Source organism: Pogona vitticeps, chromosome 2, assembly GCF_051106095.1.
Source record: "Pogona vitticeps strain Pit_001003342236 chromosome 2, PviZW2.1, whole genome shotgun sequence".
Taxonomy (NCBI): domain Eukaryota; kingdom Metazoa; phylum Chordata; class Lepidosauria; order Squamata; family Agamidae; genus Pogona; species Pogona vitticeps.
The window spans coordinates 27,640,033-27,659,625 of record NC_135784.1 but is presented as its reverse complement, the minus strand read 5'-3'; the positions used below and the strand labels follow the sequence as shown (position 1 = coordinate 27,659,625).

At 47.8% G+C, this 19,593-nt stretch overlaps 2 protein-coding genes across 3 annotated transcripts; one reads left to right on the top strand and one right to left on the bottom strand.

Moving 5' to 3' along the window:
- Positions 1-629: 629 nt before the first annotated feature.
- LOC110091244 (uncharacterized) lies at positions 630-8,066 on the bottom strand. Its single transcript, XM_078388664.1, has 4 exons — positions 7,742-8,066; positions 5,885-5,995; positions 3,508-3,668; positions 630-2,032 (listed from the first exon to the last, which is right to left on the bottom strand). The coding sequence occupies exons 2-4, from the start codon at positions 5,985-5,987 to the stop codon at positions 731-733; spliced, it is 1,566 nt and encodes a 521-aa protein (XP_078244790.1). The 5' UTR covers positions 5,988-5,995; positions 7,742-8,066; the 3' UTR covers positions 630-730.
- Positions 8,067-14,204: 6,138 nt separating this feature from the next.
- On the top strand, positions 14,205-19,188 carry LOC110091255 (uncharacterized). Of its 2 annotated transcripts, none has more exons than XM_078388662.1 (3): positions 14,205-14,399; positions 16,785-16,951; positions 17,808-19,188. In XM_078388662.1, exons 1-3 carry the CDS (start codon positions 14,225-14,227, stop codon positions 19,104-19,106), a joined length of 1,641 nt encoding a protein of 546 aa, XP_078244788.1. In that variant the 5' UTR covers positions 14,205-14,224; the 3' UTR covers positions 19,107-19,188. The 2 variants fall into 2 exon arrangements, with proteins under 2 accessions (XP_078244788.1, XP_078244789.1); XM_078388663.1 differs by having other exon boundaries at positions 14,205-14,403.
- The last annotated feature ends 405 nt before the right edge of the window (positions 19,189-19,593 follow it).

Below are 19,593 nucleotides of genomic sequence, written 5' to 3'. Positions count from 1 at the left end.
CTGGGAGTTGTAGTCCAAGAACATCAAGGGAACCAAGGTTGAGAACCGCTCGCCTATAGCATTATGGTGTTAGGGGCACCAGAGTAGGAAGTAAGTCATGCCCCGTTTTACGATTACCCCGTTTAATGACGATGGTGAGGTTTTTACGATTGCAGAACGATGGTTTGAATGGAGTTTTTCCACTTTGCGATGATCGGTTCCCTGCTTCGGGAACCGATTTTCGCTTTACGACGATCAAAAACAGCTGATCATCAGATTTCAAAATGGCCACCGGCTGAAGAAAATGCCCCCCGCTGTGCTTAGGGACGGATTCCTCGCTGCACAGGCATGGAAAATGGCCGCCCCTATGGAGGATCTTTGCTGGACGGTGAGTTTTCAGCCCATTGGACAGTTTTCAATGGATTTCAATGGGCTTTTTTATTTTGCTTTACGACGTTTTCGCTCTATAGCGATTTCACTGGAATGAATTAACGTCGTCAAAGTGAGGCACCACTGTAGCTAGCCAGCCCAGCGTAAACTTGCCTTTCTGTCTCCTGAAATACACACACACACATACACACATAAAGAGAGAGAGAGAGTCCTGGTTAACAGGGAGAGCCTGAGCATCCTATTTTACCAGCGTACTTCAGAAGCCAACCTGGACTGCTCATACAAACTTTATTTAAAATCACATCTTGGCCCTGGCAAAAGTAGAGCTGTTGTTTCCAGGGTAGAAGGGACCCCCCTTTTTTTATGCCCACAGAATCTCCACGTCAAGCCCCTCCTTGCCAACTCTCTGGCAGAGCTCCTGGTACTCCCTCTCGTCAATCTTAGGGCAGGTGTCCACGTTGAGGTAGCTCAGCTGATTCTCGGAGGACAAGAGCAGGTGGATGGCGTGAAGGGAGATGTCGTCCTCCACCAGGGAGAGCCTGCGGAGCTGGGCCAGGGCTCTGCCGGGGGGCCGAAGCAGCTTCTCGAACACTTCATCCAGGGGGAAAGGCAGGGAGACCAGTTCTAAGATTTCTAGGCAAGGGGAATGCCTGAGCAGGGATTCAAGGCAATCCTTCAGCAACCTGGCATGCTCGGAAGGCAGGTGGTTCTCTATGTCCGAGTGCACCAGGCAGACGTCACACAGGTAAGGGAACGGGTGGGGAGGCAGAGCGAAGTCCCAGTTCAGTGGCTCCACGTTGGTCCTTCTGCCGTAGCGGGACGTCACTGGGGAGAGGAAGCGGATGGTCAGTTTCTGGAGGTTCACGCAATGGCTCAGGAGGACGTGGAAAGTCCACTCGTCCTCAAAGGCAAAGTTACTGACGGAGAGGCATTCGAGCTGAGCCTGGAGGCTTTGGGTCAGGAACAGAACCTCCCGCATGTCTCTTTCCTCCCGGCAGCCGACGGTCAAGTGGACGATGTGGCACGCGGACAAGAAGCTTTCGCCCAGGGGAGGCATGCCAGTCAGAGTCACAGAGACGTTTCTTACGTACGGGCAGACCGCCCGGACCATAGGCCAGGAGGATTCGCTCAAATCGTGTATGCTTTTGAGAGCCAGCACAAATCCAGGGGGCCCTTTGCTGGGGAAGGCGGGCATCCTGCGCCTTGCCAGCACCGCCAGGGAGGGGAAAACAGGAGGGACCTGCACGCCGTCAAAGAGCTGGTGGTAGATGAGGCACACGGCCTCGGTGACTTGCTCGTGGACCAAGCACTTCAGGCTGGGCAAGGCCAGCAGCAGGAAAACCAGGGCCCACACCAGCTCTTCCGCATCGATTCTGGGATTCAAGGGCTCCATCACAAGGATTTGTAATCCCGAGCAGCAAAAAGAGCCTGTCTTGGGGTTGTAGGCCAGATGGAGGAGGGAGTAAGGGGACAGCCGCTGGCAGCCGGAGATATCCAGTTCACGAAGCTGCCGGCAGGAGGAGGTCGCGGCTGACAAGACTTGGGTGTTGCACTGGGTGGCCGAAAGGTTTAGTTTGATGAGATGGGGCAAAGCTTTGACCAGGTCCAGAAGAGCATCTGCAGGGATCTGGGTGCAGTCCTGGAGAATTAGCGAGGAGAGATTCTGCCACAGGAGACAGAAAGAACATCAGTCAGAAAATGCAAGCGTTATAAGGAGACTTGTGGCACAGTTGTTCAACTGCAGTACTGCAGTCAAGACTCTGCTCCTGACCCAAGTTCAAATCCAACAGGTTCAGGTATCTGGCTCAGGACTAACTCAGCTTTCCATCTCTTACCGAGTTTGGTAAATTGAGTACCTAACTGGCTGGCGCGGGAACAGTATGTAGCCTGCATAATTGAATTGGCAAATCGCTCAGAGACTGCTTTGAGCACTTTGCTTTACAGTACAGTTGTGCCCTGCTTAACAATTGCCCTGCATTACGACAAGTCCGCTTTACAACGATCTTTTTGCGATCGCAATTGCAGTCGCAAAACAATGTTTTAAATGGGGTTTTTTCGCTTTGCGAAAATCGGTTCCCTGCTTCGTGAACCGATTCTTCACATTACGACTGATCGTCGGGTTTTTAAAATGGCCGCCGGGTGCTCAAAATGGCTCCCCGCTGTGCTTAGGGACAGATTCCTCACTATACAGGCACTGAAAATGGCCACCGTACAGAGGATCTTCGCTGGACGGTAGGTTTTTAGCCCATTGGAACGCATTAACTGGGTTTTAATGTGTTTCAATGGGTTTCTTATTTTCGCTTTACGTTTTTGCTCTACAGCGATTTCGCTGGAATGAATTAATGACATTAAGCGAGGCACCACTGTACTTTGGTCTGCATGTGAGTAATGGGCAAATGCTATGCAGCAGCACTTCTCTAGCTCAGGGGGGGGGGGGAAATTAGCAGACTGTCCCCCTTGTGTACTATTTTATTTAATCATCATTTGCCCTAAGGGCACTTCTGTTACACCAGACCTGGGCAAAGTGCGGCCCGAGGGCCACCTATGGCCTGCGGGCCGCTCCTGTCTGGCCCACGGACAGTTTTGAACATCAAAACTATAGCTTTTTGTCTAAAGTTGATCAGTTGCTTATCTTTAACATACCGCAAAAAAAAACACCTCTTTAGTATTTGTGAAGATTAACGAGTTTAAAATAAAAACAATCATAACATCACTGTTTCATTTCATTTTTAAGTAAAGTTGGCTCGGCCCCTGAACACAGTTCAGATTTTTCATGTGCCCCCCCTATACAAATTAATTGCCCACCCCTATGTTACACGCATCGTGTTGTTTGTTTGTTAGCAAAAAAATGTGAACGTTGTGGGTCATGAGGCAGCACAAATGGCTGAAGTCCAGTAGTAAAGTCACAACCAGATCCACCTTAGGTCCCTTCACCAGGAGAAAGGAAACTTACGGGGTGATGCAAAATCGATAAATAATAAGTGTGGTGTCTAGATACTGATCCAGAGAGCCAAGGTTGAGATCTTTGGAGGAAGGAGAGACAACGTAGGAGAGGAAAGAGCAAGAGATGAACCACGTTCTTCAGGACAGCACTTCCCAGATGACCCATGGCCGTGTCATCTCCCACCTCCAGCTCACCTTGCAGGGCACGGTGGTCACCACAGCCCTGGTGACCAGCTCTGGGCAGATGCTCCAGTCCAGCGTTTTCAGCTGTGGCACAAGGAGTGAGCACAGCAGGTCAGAGGTCAGGAGCTTCCTATTTCCCAGGAACTGGAGCAGCTCCTGAACCAGGAAGCCGGCTGGGTGGGTGGAGAAAGCATCCGGTTGAGAACTTGCCATGAAATGACCAGAAGGCATCTTCCACGGACTGGGTCCAAAACACCAGGCTGGGGAAGACCGCTGTAACCGTGTAGCCCATGGGACGGGCTGCACTCTGCAAAACTAAGAATGAATTGCAGGCAGCCTCGAAGCTAATCCTGGACCCAGGGAGAGGGCTGTCTGTACATGCTCTGCAGAACTCTTCCCCTCACTCCTGACTTGACTGTTTCTTTGTAGGAAAAAACTGGGGGGTAAAAGTGGCAATTTGAAAGCAAGAGGTCTTCCCGTTCCTCGCGGCTTTCCGACCACTTTTCCATCGGGGTGGGAGTGGAGAACCGGCTCCTGTCTCAGCCCCACCTCAGAGGATTCCTGAAATGTGGGGAGGAGCCGAAGGGAGCAAAATGGCAATCCCAAGGCAGAAGACAAGCGACAGCTGCAAAGGCCCACGTCTGTTCACACTGGAAGAAGTGATGTTGCAAGGAGCGCTCGCCTTCTGTATGTTGGGGGATCACTCCAGCCGAGCCCCAAGAAGCAGTAGCCTTATAGGTGGACTGAAATGGTTCAGCGTCGGCATGGATTGGGGTCAGGCTGGAGCACATTGTGCGATGGCTGGGGAACAGATTGCACTATACCACAAGTGTGCAAACACCTATTTCCCCGTGTGAATGCACCCTCAATCTCTGTCCTGTTGGCATTTGGAAAGGCCTGCTGGTACAAATAGTTGCTGAAAATCTCTACGCCTTTTGGATTTAAAAAATAAACAGAACTCTTAAGTACCCTGCATATTATGCAATAAACATCTGCCTGCATAGTAAGGGCCCACAAGAAGGAGTGGAGACATTTATTTATTTATTCAATTTATATGCCGCCCACACTACCCAGAGGTCTCTGTGGCCCTCCAGATGTTGTTGAGCTGCAGATCACATCATCTCTCACCACTGGCTGAGAGATGATGGGAGATGCCACATACTCTAGAAGGCAATGCATTTCCCACTCCCTGGAATGTAATAAACTTTTTGAAGAAGTATCTCTTTCTAGCCAAAAACGCAGAATGTAAACTTGAACTTTTGTTGACCACCAAGGGGCATGAAGGAGAGGAAAGTGACCCATAATTATTATTATTTTTGGTTGATTATTTGGTCTGTCACTATCTTGTATCTTCGTACAGATTTAATTTCAGTTGGGGTTTGTTTGCTCACTGGTTTACTTGCTGTTTCTTATTGAACTTCAGTTTAGGTTGTTGATGCTCTTGTAAACTGCCCAGAGTAGCCGTAGTATTTATTAAATAAACGCACACACAAATAAGCAAACTCTGCACAAGACTCAACAGAAATACCCCAGATCACCAGCTGTATCGAAAAATATTCTTAGCTAAGAACTCATATGGAGCTGATAGTTGAAAAGCCAGTTTGGGGGGCAGGTCTTTGAAAATCCTAATTTCCTCCCTATTCAGGCAGGACGGCACCTTTGAAGCGTATGAAGTGCCTTAGGAAAAGAGGGACCAGTTCCAGCCTCATGCATCCAACTGGGGCCTAGATGGGAGACCCCAAACATTTCTGAAGCTCTCGTCCATATTTCTTATCATTCAACATGTGACCTCTTCCCACAGCGGCATTTATTTATTTATTCGTTCATAGTCAAATTTTCTGCCAACCAAAGAGAGAGAGAGAGAGAGGCCACGGTATTTTTAATCCACCTCCACCGCTGCTCACCTGCCCTGTACCTCACAAAACCTGTTACTGGTTTGTATTATCAAAGGCTTTCATGGCCGGGATCCGATGGTGGTTGTAGGTTTTTCGGAACACGGCCAAACAGCCCGAAAAACCTACAACCACCACTGTACTGGTTTGCTTGCCGATCTGAAGGGTTGTTCTTAAGGTTCTCCCCAAGTGACTAAGCACAAATAGTCAAGCTTGTGATTGTGGCGGGGAGGGGAAGGCCTCCTGATCCACAAGCCACAAGTAGATACACGCGGCCACTGTTTGTGGAGCAAATGGCCAACCTGACGGCCTCCGCTCCTGCCCACACAATGCCTTCCAAGGTGTGAGGCAATAGAGCTACAGCGCTGCTTTGCCACGCACGGAGCTGCACCTCCCGCCCACTGCCACACGGCCATGGTGTGCTTTTCTGCTTTCCCATCTCCTGCTTTGTCAGGCACCTCTCGCCCAGGATATTGCCTGCATGATGCTGTACTTGCCCAGGCAATCCGTGTGCTCCTTGATCCAGATGTGATCCAGATTGCTCGCTACATTCTCCAGGCATAGTTCCTGCAGTGAGTGGACGCTCTTTCTCTTGGGCATGGAAGTACCTGGAGTCAGAAACCAAGAGACATATGGGAGAAGTATTAAAAAGTAGGAGGATGGTTGTGGGGGGGGGGGGGGAGAACACACTGACTCAGTCAAGGCCTCCTGAAAACTGGATCCGGGATCTGGGGCCTTTGAAAGACTTGTCAGGATCTTTTTCCATAAGTTTAGGAAAGGCCTCAGAAGATGTAGGACTCAGCCATGCAGAGAATCTCGGCTTGTTTTCTTACACAGTCCAACAGAGAGAGAAGACCTCACAGGTAAGGCAAGGTTCAAAGGATCCAAAGGCAACCTGCCCAGAAGCGCATTCTTAAGTCCCAAGAAACATATTCTCTCTCTCTCTCTCTCTCTCTCTCTCTCTCTCTCACTCACTCTCTCACACACACACACTCACACACACACACACACACACACAGAGAGAGAGAGAGAGAGAGAGAGAGAGAGAGAGAGAGGTAAGTGAGCAGACACTCACTCAGGATCTTTCACAAACAGCAGCAGTGGCACGCAGACAGGTATATCTGGCCCTGCCATGAATGAAGCAATGGGATTAAAGCTTAAAGGAGGTCCTGTTGCTGACGTGCACAGAGGTCCAAAGGAAAGTCCAGTGCCACACAACACAAATTGGAACGTGGAATGTGAGAATTGTGAATCAAAGTAAGTTTGAACTTGTTTTGAAAGGAAACACTCAAACACTGTAAAGTTTGGGGTTCACAAACTAAGGCGGAGTAACAGGACAGTTCTATTCAGACAGTTACAAAGTGTTTTGCTCTGGAAACAATTAACTAATTCGTATCCCACCAAGAATCATTGTAGCGTAATGTTTTGATCAGTTCCACACCCCCACATTGAGTTTCCGTGACCTAGAAGGGATTCCAACCCTGGTGTCCAGAATCCTAGCCCACCACTCTATCCTCTGCACCACACTGGGTACCACCACCGCTGTATTTCTAAGGCTACCAAAGTGGGCAACCAACTCTTGGCGGAACAGCTGACCCCAAACCTCCTACTGACCAGTTAGGTGTGCACCTCTGTCTGTGCATATTAAAAATCAATACATTTGGGATTCTTTGGGGGGGGGCAGCCCCTGCATCCTCAGGCAGCCAGATGGGGCATCATCCAACTTTCCAAAAACTTAGTGGAGCACAGTTGCTCATGTCTAAACCATGGAGATAAGCACCCAAAGATCTGACTCTCCACAGCCAGCCCATTCCTGCCCAGCCCCCTTACCTGAGGCAGAGCTTCACTGCTACTGCTCTCCAGCTGAACCTCCAGCCTCCCCCCCCCGTGTGTGTGTGTGTGTGTGTGTGTGTGTGTGTGTGTGTGTGTGTGTGTGTGTGTGTGAGAGAGAGAGAGAGAGAGAGAGAGAGAGAGAGAGAGAGAGAGAGAGAGAGAGAGAGAGAGAGAGAGAGAGAGAGAGAGAGATGTATTCAATTTCTAATGAGGAAACCTGGTACATTGTTGTATTTTTCTGTTCCTCAGCTGAATTGTAGAGTGGAGGAACTGGGTAGGGACGACGGATGAAGCACAGCGTCTCCGTGAGTGAGAGGAAGATACTTTCCCTCTGGCTCTGCACATCACCGGCTGCCCTCCCTTCGGCCTCGCCCAAGGGACACCTGGAGAACAGACCTCTCCCCGCTTCTCTTGCTCCTGACTCTGGGCGCCACCTCGCCTTTTCCAAGCCTAATTCCGAAGGAAGGCCAGGAGAAAACGTCGGGGGTGGGGTGGGGGGGACGACCCTCTGTAAAACTCACCCGGGAGGAGAGCCCAGGGGTGCTCCCGTGGCTGGCTGGCTGCCTCCCAAGGCGGGCAAGAGGGGGCTGAGCTTGGAGATCTGCTCCTCCAGGCCCCTCGGGGCAGGGGCTTTAATTCCGAGCTGTCCCGGGGTGGTGGTTAGGGAAGGGCAGGGTTCCCCTCTGGGAACAAGTGAAATTTCAGGGCCCCTAAGGAGCAAGCGCTCCGTCTTAAGTTGCGACGGAAGCCTCCCTGAAGAGAGTCTTCAACAGGGACAGCTGGGAGACTTTCCACCCCCTCCCTCTTTCTTCCCCCCTCCCTTTCTTTGAGGGGGGAGTGGACCTCTTTCTCCATGAAGGAGCCATCCTGGGCCCCCAGATGCTCCGTCCTCCCATTAAAGGAGAAGGCAACCTCGAGGCTGTCGAGGGGCCCTATAGAAAGACTCCGGGAGCCTTCCCCCCCCCCATAGGCTAGGTTTATTTCAAGGGGAGTGAATGTTTCGCGGGGATCCCCGGCAAAAGGATGGAGAAAGAGCTAGAACTAGAGGCGAGGAGGAACAGATCCTTCTCCATTACAAGCGTGAAATCTTAAAAGGTCCATTTTCAACCGCCTCGCGGTGCCCCGGTTCCCTTATTGCTTTTTACTTAACTTGCAACAGATCTTCATCTTCCTTTGATTATTTGATTGCTTTGCCCATGGACCATACAGATCAAACATTTAAATCGGTTTAACATACTGTTTATTTCGACCACGTGTGACCTATTAAGTCAGGTGTACTATACAGATACATTTATCTGAATAATATTTACCCAAAGTTATATATATATGTTTCATCAGCCTATTTAATGCACCTCCCACAATTCCAGTTCTCTATGTCCCAATAAATCTTTTCATACCTAATCAAGCTAATCAGCCTAATCTATGTCCCATGGGGCCAGACCCTCATTATCTCCACCTGTGGGGAGGGATATTCGTATAGGATTACCCCCCATCTCTAGTTCTGGCCATTGGCCTCTTTACATTGCTCATGCACTCTTCCCCACAACACCCTTTCCAATCCTTGGAAATACTAAAAGAAGACTTTCACTCTGTCGTGTGGAGGGTTGAAGAAAGGAAGGGAATACCTCAGAACTGAGCAGAGTTAACCTTTTTCTCTCGTGGAAAGCAGTTCCCTTAAATGGCCAAAGTTCTGTACTATGGGTGGAAGCTTTCCTCTGTCAGGTATTTCCAAACTTATGTATAATAAACTTGTTTCCTTGTACCTTCGTCATGTTTCCTTCTAATTTCAACTGCTTTTCTTTTCTTGATCAAAAAGCCCAAGTGTTCTTATTGTTGTCTAGTGCGAGCCCTCTGCCTCCTTCCACTTCTTCTGCTTTATTTTTAACTTCAGTTTAAATTTTTGATTCCCTGGAAGTACAGGGTTCCCAACTCTAACCATAGGATGGATTACTGCTACAGCAGAATGGATTTACTTTTGTTGGCGAAGGTTCTTTTCTTGCTTCCTTCCAAGAATGTTGGCAAGTCTTTGGGTCTCAAATCTGAGTGTTTGGTACCAAGTCGCAAATCTGAGTCCCTATTAAAAACAAGGTTTCCCACCCCTCCGGAAAAAAAAGGGAGAGGTAGGTGGGGTCTGAATCATGAGTTGAGTCTGGATTGGCGGGGTGGGTGGGTAGCTCCAAGTCAAGTTTGTGGTGTGACTTAAGTCCAACTTGACAGGGAGTCCCCTGATTCAAGTCCCCAATCTCTGCTGGCTTCTTTCTCTCTTTCTCATTTGGCATGACGGTCTAGTCCACGCACATCTAACTCACAGCTCTAAGATCTCCATCGATGGTCAGGAACCTTTAGTCCTGCGGAGGCAGCACTTAGAACAAAGTTCATTTGTGGGGCTGTCTTTGAAAAATGAACTTACTTATGCTTGGTCCAGATGTTTGGATTTCAAAAAAGGCTCAGCCTGCAAGGCTAGTCCTAATAGATTTTTGGAGCTGTAGTCCAAAATATCTGGAGAACTAAAGGTACAGTGGTGCCTCGCTTAACGACGATAATCCGTTCCAGGAAAATTGCCATTAAGCGAAAACATCGTAAAGTGAAAAAAAAAAACCATTGAAAAGCATTGAAACCCGTTCAATGAGTTCCAATGGGGTAAAAACTCACCGTCCAGCGAAGATCCTCCATACAGCCATTTTGCTGCCTGTATAGTGAGGAATTTGTCCCTAAACACAGCGGGGAGCCATTTTAACTACCCGGTGGCCATTTTGAAACTGCCCATCAGCTGTTCTAAAAACATTGTTTTGCGAAGAATCGGTTCCCGAAGCAGGGAACCAATCATCACAAAGCGGAAAAACCCTATTTAGACCATCGTTTTGTGATCGCAAAAGTGATAGCAGAAAGATCGTCATTAAGTGGATTTGTCATAATGCAGGGCAATCGTAAAGCGAGGCACCACTGTATCCCATTCTTACTTTCATTTGCCACTGATGTTCATTGGTCACTTTGTGTTCTTCCTCGACAAGCTGTGGTTCTTCTCTCTGCTGACTCAGGAAATGCCCACCTTACTGCTGTGATACCTCCTCACCGAAGACAGGAGGGTGGTAATGTCACTGAGACCAAAAGCGATCAGAAATATAAATACCCCCTGCATTGCAGGGGGTTCATAATTTAGATTTTTCAGCAGCATAAATGCTGAAGGCATCATAGGAAACATTAAACAAACCACTTAACCACTGATCTGGTTATCAATGTGAACTCAGATAGCCTCTTGAAATAAACAAAACTTTACATTCAGAACAGTCACATGATGAAGGTTTGTGGTTACTCTTCTTCAAAGTACGGCACTCATTTAATAAAAGATTCTCAGATCCACTGGATCAATATGGACTCCGTACAGGCTGCTTAGACTGCTTATTCAAAATCTGGTTGCTGCTAAAAAGCATATACACTTTTATTGGTACAATACTTTCAAAGATATCCTTAGCCCATTTTTTTGCACCTGTTCCCCATCCAGTGGAAAATATCTGAGATTGTGCTGGCTGGTCAAATTTCCCTGACCTCAAGCTTTGCTTGTCACATTCCTAACCAAGCCCTATCTATTATGTTCACTGGCCCATCGGTTCATAAAGCCTTTCCTAGCCCTGTCTAAACCATATCTGCCCGTTCAACATATCATACCCTATATTCTATTTTTTTTTTTCTGTGTTCACCTGATTAACTGAGGCTTCCCCACAATTGGCCAAGGGGGTCCTCCAGACACTGCATCTGTTCTGTCTCCTTTTTTTTCCCTGCTGCTGTTTGATGGCAGGAGATCTCAGATTTTACCAGGACCCCTGTTCTGGTAAATTTTCTAGCATTAAAATACTTCACTGCCTCGATATTGTTGGCAGCTATTATGGGCACCCAATACTGAACAAGCAGGCTCACTAGACATGTCAGAGGAGGAGAAGCTAGAGAGGAGAGAGAGAGGGAGGGAGAACCCCATTAATGGACAGGCAGGTTGGGGAAATGGTTGTTGTGGGTTTTCCGGGCTGTTTGGCTGGAAAACCCACAACAACCATCGGATCCCAGCCGTGAAAGCCTTCCAGGATAGGTTTGGGAAAATGTTGGCCACTCCACTCACATCCTCAACTTCAACTTCCCAAAAGTCACAGCCGGCTGTATTAGTGGCAAAACTGGTCTTGTGGTTAGGAGACAAGTTTGGGATAGACAAGGTCTGGACTGTAATCTCCACCCCTCAACCACCAAGGGCAGGTGGTCTACCTTGCAAGGTTGTCGTGAAGCACACTCTTAATGAACGCATGTCAGACATAAATAGACACACAGGACTGCACTGTAAGGCAGAGAGTCATATAACTGGCACACTGGGCTGTGGTTTGCAGGGTCTGAGTTCTTGTCCTCATCACCAAATGATCTAAGGATCATTTGTTGTGAACTGCTCTCCCATTAACAAGAAGTAAGTAAGTAAGTAAGTAAGTAAGTAAGTAAGTAAGTAAGTAAGTAAGTAAGTAAGTAAGTAAGTAAGTAAGTAAGTAAGTGAGTGAGTGAGTGAATGAATGAATGAATGAATGAATGAATGAATGAATGAATGAATGAATGAATGAATGAATTGGGTTGCAAACTAAGACTCAGCTTAGTGCTTGGAGGGCTGGGGTTTGTGGGCAGGTAACCTCCTTCAAGGGCTCCTCTAAAGTGCCCACCCCGTGATATACATAAGACATAACTAAGTGCACGGAACTGCAAGGTAAGACACAGCCGCGTGATTACACCACAGGAGAGGTGGAGTACAGTCCCCTCTATCCTCAGCTGTCAGTCAGGAGGGTGACCTACTTTGCAGGGCCGTGGAGGGTCCCGCCGGCCGAAATCCTGTTGTTTAGTGTAGCATGACACAACTAGAACCGGCCCATTGGATCAGTGGGGACTGAGGTGAGGCAAGGCCCTCCTTCCTTAAGTTCCATTGATTCAAATGGGCCTACTCTAATTACCCCAAGCAACAGGATTTCAGCCAGAACTCAAATTCCCAGGGAATAAATGAAGAAGTTGGCTAACAGCAAGCCAAAGAAGGCAGTAGCCCACCCCCCCATCCCTCCCTTGACCCAGTTGTTGAGCATCCACTGATAATGCCTTTGGCAATTCTTGGCCCAAACTTTGGCCAAGTGTAAACGGACCAGAGCTAGGGGGGATCCGTCTTGGTCTGCAACAGAAGGGGAATCTAGTGTAGATCTCCTTTGCAATCCAGACGTACAACACTTTTTTCCTGCGGCGTCTCTTCCATGCCCTTCAGCCGCTGCAGCTGCCCTAAGAAGAGGCATGCCTTCTTCTCCACCCCTAACAAGGTCCTTGACTGCCGGCCCGTGCCAAAGGAGCCCTAGAAAGATCACTGGGGAGGGAGGGGCCTTGCCCCTCTCCCCCCCCGCCCAGCACCTCTGGCGATCCTGCACAGGTGTGAAGGTGCACTCGCAGGGAAGTAGGCAAAAGAGCCCAAGCCAGAGAGAGGGAGGGGGTGAGACTTTCCCACCACATCTGGAAAGCCTCCTCTCACCTCAGCAGGCAGGCAGTGGACAGTGGTGAGTCTTGATTCCCCCCCCTCCCATTGCTTCCCTGAGTTTGGGAAAGTTGCGCCTACTTCTGAATAGTGCTTTCACATCCAAGTTATGCGGGGATGGGGGGTGGGGGTGGATGGCTTCCTTGCTTCAGCCAAGGCCAAGCAACCCTGGCCTTCAGCATACACAGTGTCAGACGAGTATCTAGATGTAAAAACAGCTGCCCACCGCAGAAGTCGGACTGCCCCGAGGTGCTGGACCTTTGCATGAGAGTCCTCTCTGGCCACTCACTGGGCTGCTTCACTCTTTGGCCGTATTCAGAAACCCAGAATGGAGCAGGGGATCTAGAGGGATTGCCTAAGACACTCACTGGAGACAAGGGTTCCAATCCCTGCTCAGCCATGGAAACTCACTGGGCGGGGGAGGGTGTGGAAGGGGTCAAATCACTCCTTAAATATTTCACTTGCCTTGAAAGCTGTGTCGGTTCGTTCTGATTGGATGGCACAGGACAAGAACAGTCGTGTTGGGTGCTCATCACCCAGCTGATAGGCCACTTGCTTTGGGCAGCCCAGGATCTCAGGCAGGGAAAAGCAAGGGACAGCTGATACCCCGAGGGGCAAAAAAAAATCAAATGAAACGGTGGAGATCTGGGATGCTGTTCCCCCACCCTTGGCTTCCAAGGAGATGGGAAGCTATGCAACCCAAGTGCTTGCAGGGGGTAACTGTGCCGAAATGAAAGGAGGGCTGTTGCCATGTCTCCGATGCATCATCCCAGCTCCATGAAAAGGCGGATTATCTTTTGCAGCTGGAGCTGGAAAGAAGCTGCCCGATTATCCAGAACATCTGAGTTTTGGTGAGACAGGACACCAAGGGGAGACGGAGAGTCCCAGAGGGCTCCAGAACATCTTATTAAATAATAATAATACTGTATTTTCCATGTATAAGACTATACTTTTGTCTAAAATATTTAGACTAAAAATTGAGGGTCGCCTTATACACAGAAGTAAGCAGGGGAGAGAACAAAAACAAGTGGAGGGGAAAGCAGGGATCAAAGCGATTCTGCAGCACTTTTATCCCTTTCCCCCTACACTTGCTAAGATCCACTTAGATTTCTTAATTTTGGATTAGAAAAGTGGGAGGCGGTCTTATACACAGAAAAATACAGTAATAATTGTGTGTCGTCAAGTTGGTTCTGACTTAGGGTGACCCTTTTCAGGGTTTTCAGGTAGATCATTACTCAGAAGCTGTTTTCCATTCCTTTCTTCTGGGGTTGCCCTGGGACTGTGCAGCTCACACAGGCTGGTTGGACTCACAGGAGGCAACCTGGGGAATCGAACTCTCAACCTCTAGCAATTCAGTCAGAAACCTAACTCACTGAACTATCCAACCAGCAACACTTAAAGGGAAAGGTTTATCCTGAAATGAAAAGATTTACCTTCCCTTAGCCGAGCTTTCATTTTCTGTCCACCGTGCATGAAAGAACATGGTCTGTTCCTCACTCTTCTCTCAAACGTCTTCTGTAGTTTTGACTCCAGGCGCTCCATGCCCAAGAGAAAGAACATCTCTACCTTGCAAAGGCTGTGCCTGGAGAACGTGGCTAGGACGATGGAGCGCGTCTGGTTCCGAGATTACAGGGAGAACTACCTGTGCAAGTATAACGGGGGGGGGGGGTCCTTATGCTGGATGAGAGGCACACAAGGTGGGAGGAGGGCAGAGTGACAGAAAAGCATGCCAGGGGCATCTCAATTGAGTGAGGATCCACAGAGCAGACCCCAAAAATTGACCATTACAATAAAAAAATATTTAATATATGATATTTTATATTGTCTTTTTAAATGTTTTTAAGTTTTAATGTTGTACGCTGCCCAGAAGCCACTGGTAATGGTGCGGCTAAAAATATTATAAATAAATAAATTGTAAATAAAAACATCCCAGCCAACATCAGCAGCCATCAACTGGATGGTTTAGTGGAAAATAGAAGGTCGTGCCTCGTAGTGCCCATTCCTTGCCAGGAGGTGCATCACAAGCTTCTGTTGAGGCACATGCTTGTTTATCCTCTCCTTGACAGCCAACAAAGCTCACAGGTAACCCAAAGTTTGCATCTAGCACTATTAATGATTCATTAATTAACTTGTATATTTATTTATTTATTTATTTATTTATTCATTCATTCATTCATTCATTCATTTATTGCATTTATTGCATTTATATGCCGCTCATCTAGACATGGTCTACTCTGCACTGGTTAGTGATAAACACTGCTCTAGGTGGTTTACATCTGAAGTGAAACAAACATAAAATAAATCTTAAATAAGATACTAAGAGACAAACACCACGTATATGCAAATAAGGCAAGCTTCAAAGGAGAACCAAGTGAGCCCATGCTACATTATGAGAGGATCCTTTCATTGGCTTCATTAAAGTGCCTTATTTTGAGCATCCTCTTAAAGGGCCGCAGCCTTTACTGAAGCCAATGGAAAGATCTTCTCTTAACGTAGCATGGAGGAGGAGGAGGAGGAGGCCAGGAGCAGCAGCTCCTCCAGGAGTCCATTCCAGAAGGATAGAGCCATGACTAGGAAGGCCTTTTTTCTAGCTGATGACTTCTTGGCCTCTCTCTTGGGAGTGGCAACCTGAAGTAGCATGACCTGAGAGAATCAGGTGGCGGTGGGTGGACGTTTTTAAGGACAGATGCTCCAACAAGAAGCAAGGGCCCAAACCACAGAGGGCTTTATAGGTCAGGACCGACACTTGCCTTTCACCAGGAAAGCCAAGTGGTCGTGGGGAGGCAGGAATTCCTGGTGAAAGAACTTGCTTTGTGCAACTGACTGTGGAAACTGGCTTCTCTACTACAGAATTTCTAAGGCCTCGAATCTCAGACTTGTAGATTAAGATCCAATTGGGGAAGAGAACCACATGTAATTGACAACTGTTTCTGTCATTTGTGAATGTGGAACAAACTTGCTGTCCTGGAGCAGATGGGTTTAAAACCGGAGCAACGGGATTCAAAAGCCGGCTCAGCCATGAAGCTCCCTGAGTGACCTCGGGCTAGTTTTGCTCTCTGAGTAAAATTGAGTGCTTGGGAATCTAGGGTATGGAAATTGGTGTTGATGGAAAAGCTCACTGCCCACTCACCGCTGAGGTTCCAGAATTCTAGTACAGTCTTGTTTTATAAAATCTGTCTCCCTTTCATTCAATATTGGCATGATCATAAATGGTCTTAGCAACGCCTAGTCATCCTGATTTATAGAAAGATACATTAGCTAGTAACACCGTTGGATATGCTTACTATGAAGAGTTTGGTGCTATGTGACTATTTTGTGGTTTTATATACAGTGGTGCCCCGCATAGCGACAATAATCTGTTCTGAAAAAATCGTCGCTATCTGGATTCGTCACTATGTGGGACTAAAAACCCCATAGGAACGCATTAAAACACGTTTAATGCGTTCCTATGAGGGAAAAACTCACCGCTATGCGGAAATCCTCCATACGGCCGCCATTTTCGCTGCCCGGTATGTGAAAACGCTATGGGCGGCCATTTTGGAACCGCCGATCAGCTGTTTTTAAAACATCACAATGCGAAGATCGGTAAGCGAAACGCTTACCGATCATCGCAATGCAATTTTTGGGTATTGAGAATGTTGCAATGCAATCACTTTTGCGATCGCAAAAACGTGTTGCTATGCGGATTCATCGTTAAACAGGGCACTCGCTATGTGGGGCACCACTGTATTATATCTTATATTTTAAAAAATATATATAAAATTAACGTAAAATTAATATAGTATATATGTGTGTGAGAGAGAGAGAGACAAAGACAGAGAGAGCAGAACCCTATTTTACACCAAGATCAATTTTAATTTATATATTATATATAAATATTAAAATTGATCTTGGTGTAAAATAGGGTTCTGCTCTCTCACACACACCCCTATTGGCTCTTGGCTGAAAACATCTGAAGAAAATACTTGAGGGAGGCTGGTTTACCACCCCGGTTCATTCAAGCTAACATCTGCAAACTTTCTCCCATCCAGCTGATGGCCTTCTCCAGGAGCTCTTCCTGTTAATGGGGGAGGAGCATCTCCTGACCCCTGCTGTGCTGGACACCTTTTTCGTACCACAGCTGCGCAAGCTGCAGTTGAGCATCTGCTCAACTCTGGTCAATGAGACTGTTGTTCAGGCCATTGCAGTACGCTGCAAGGTAAGACAAGGAGAGGCGGGGGGGGAACACACTTGGACAAAGATTCCTTGGGGGCTAAATGGATAGTGCTTAGAGGAGGGTAAAATAATGCATGGTGTGAAGAATGTGGACAGGAAGAAAAATATATATCACAACTCATCCTTATTAGAACTAACATTTTGGAAAGTTTGTAGGAATAAAGGCTTGCAAAATAAAGAATCTGGTACACACCAAAGTACAGTAGGACCCCCATGTCCATGGGATCAGTATCTGCTGATTCACTTATCTACGGTCTGAAAATATTAAAAGAAAAATCCTAGAAATATATATTTCTAAAGATGAAGTTACCAGAACTGACCACTAGTGGGAGCCAGAGACCATGCTATGTGTAGCATTTGCTAGAGAACTATATGTATAGGGATCGCCATTAAAATCATGTTCGCTATAATCCACGTATTTCAGCATCTGCAGATATGCGGGTCCCGCTGGGCTATAAAACCAGAGCCCAGTAACCACTAATAGTGCAAGTTACAGGTCTTGCAAATGGTATTTCAGGTCCTATTAACACATTGCAACATTTTACCAATGACAAAATAATTATTTCCATACATTTTCGATTCTCTCCTACAATTCTACTGCCAGGCATGAAAGTAATCCCTTTACAAAGCTGTGTCATCATACAATGACCTTCCTTCCAGGCTTAGTGGAAAGCTCATTGTTTCAATGTGTATTGAAAAAAACAGCTACGCCTCATTTTTAAGAGACCACATTTCCAGGGCTGCTTTTTCTACACCCGCCTTAATTGTTTTAACACTCTCTGTGTATCAAATTTCACCCCTTGACAACTCATTGCCTCTCTTTCTCTTTCCTGAGGTAGAATCTGTCTTCGTTAGATCTCCAGAAATGCCATCAGATACCTGCCAATGCTCTGGTCGACCTCATGAAAGTTTTGCCGTGTCTTAAAGAACTGAACCTCTCGGAGACTCAATGCAACACAGAGGTATTGTCGGCTGTGGGTTCCTGCTGCCGACACCTCCGTCAGTTGGACATCACTGCCTGCGAGAGACTGGCGCCCGATGATCTCTTCTACCTTGCTTACGATCTCACAGCAGGCTCCTTCTGCTGCCCCAAATTAGAAGGGCTCAAGCTATGGAAGATGGAAGCCAGGACCCCTGGTGACCTGATTGGGGCCCTGGCTTTCCTGCTTCTGGCCCTGCCTCTCTTGAGAGTGTTGGCCAACGGTCTCCTTGCAGAAGCCGTGCGTCTGATCCACAGCGGACAGTTTAACAGCGTCCCGGTGCCTTCTGGGTTTCCCTCCCTGCAAGAACTGGTGCGGTCCAGAAAATCCACCCACATGAACGAAGGGAATACCAGACTTACTTGGGCCCTCACAGAAATGTACGATTTCAACGAGTCCTCCTTGCCGGTAATTAGTACGGCGTGCCCCTATTTGCAAGACGTGACTGTGTTTCTAGAAGACCCGTCCAGATTTGCCCTGAACTTCCTGTCCTGCCGCCATCTTGCCCACTTGACTCTCATCTGTACAGAACGCAGAGACCTGCGTGACCTTTTGCCACTGACGGCAAGCCTTGGAGCCCAGCTTGAAACCCTCTCCATTCAGGGCTTCTTCTTTGAGGAAGAGTTATCTTTCCGGACTCTGCTGAGCCACTGCAGGAACCTCATGTTATTCAGCGCTTCGTTCCTCCCCTTCAGGAGGCGTTCTCGTGGCAGGCAACCCAACATGGAGGCCATAGGCTGGGATCTCAGAGTTACTCCTTACGAACTGCCTCAGCTTTATGGCTTTTACTTGCTGCCTTCGGACATCGATACCCCTATGACTGCCCAGCAAGCAGAGATACTGAGGTCCATCCTTGTTTCCCTGCTCAAACATTCCCCGTGCTTGGAAGACGTGACTTTGGTCAGCGTGCCTTTCTCCCTGGATGCCGTCTTTGAAAAAGTGCTGGAACTGCCTGGCACGGCCCTACTGAACCTCCACGAGCTCTCGCTGATCGACAATGAAGTGTCCCCTTCCACAATCCACTTGCTGTTGTCCGCAGACAATCAGCTGGCCCACCTCAAGTTGAGTGGCTGTCCGAACATCCATGCGTCCGACTATGATGCACTCCTTCAGAGAGTGAGCAGGGAGTGCTTTGAATTGAACATCGTGTGGGACTGAAAAACAAAAGAGGCTAACAGGTCCGTCCGTTGTGCTGCGGCCAAAGCTGATTGCGTATGTTTCAATAAAGCTTCATTCACACACTGCAAACTTTGCTTCTGAATTACACTGAGATTAGAGTGCAGGAAGAGTGAGATGACAGGGAAGAAATGTGAGCCTGGAGGGGTCAAGTTGGAATCAAGTGGCTGATGGGGATCCTTTCCAGGGTTCTCTGAGTATAGAGCTCTCAGAAATGGTTTACACTAGTTCCTGTCTTCTAGGAGTGCCCTGGGACTATGCAGCTTGCCCAAGGCTACACAGGTTGGTTTTTTTCTCAGAAAAAAAAGAGTGTGGGGGGGGGGGAAGAACTCCTGATCCTCAGCACTGCAACCAGATGCTCCAACTCAATGAGCTATCCAGCCAGCTCATGACCTACTCCTTTCCTATACTGTATATCTGCCACTTTTCAGTGCTATGGCATGAAAATGAAGTCCAGCTAAGTCAGACC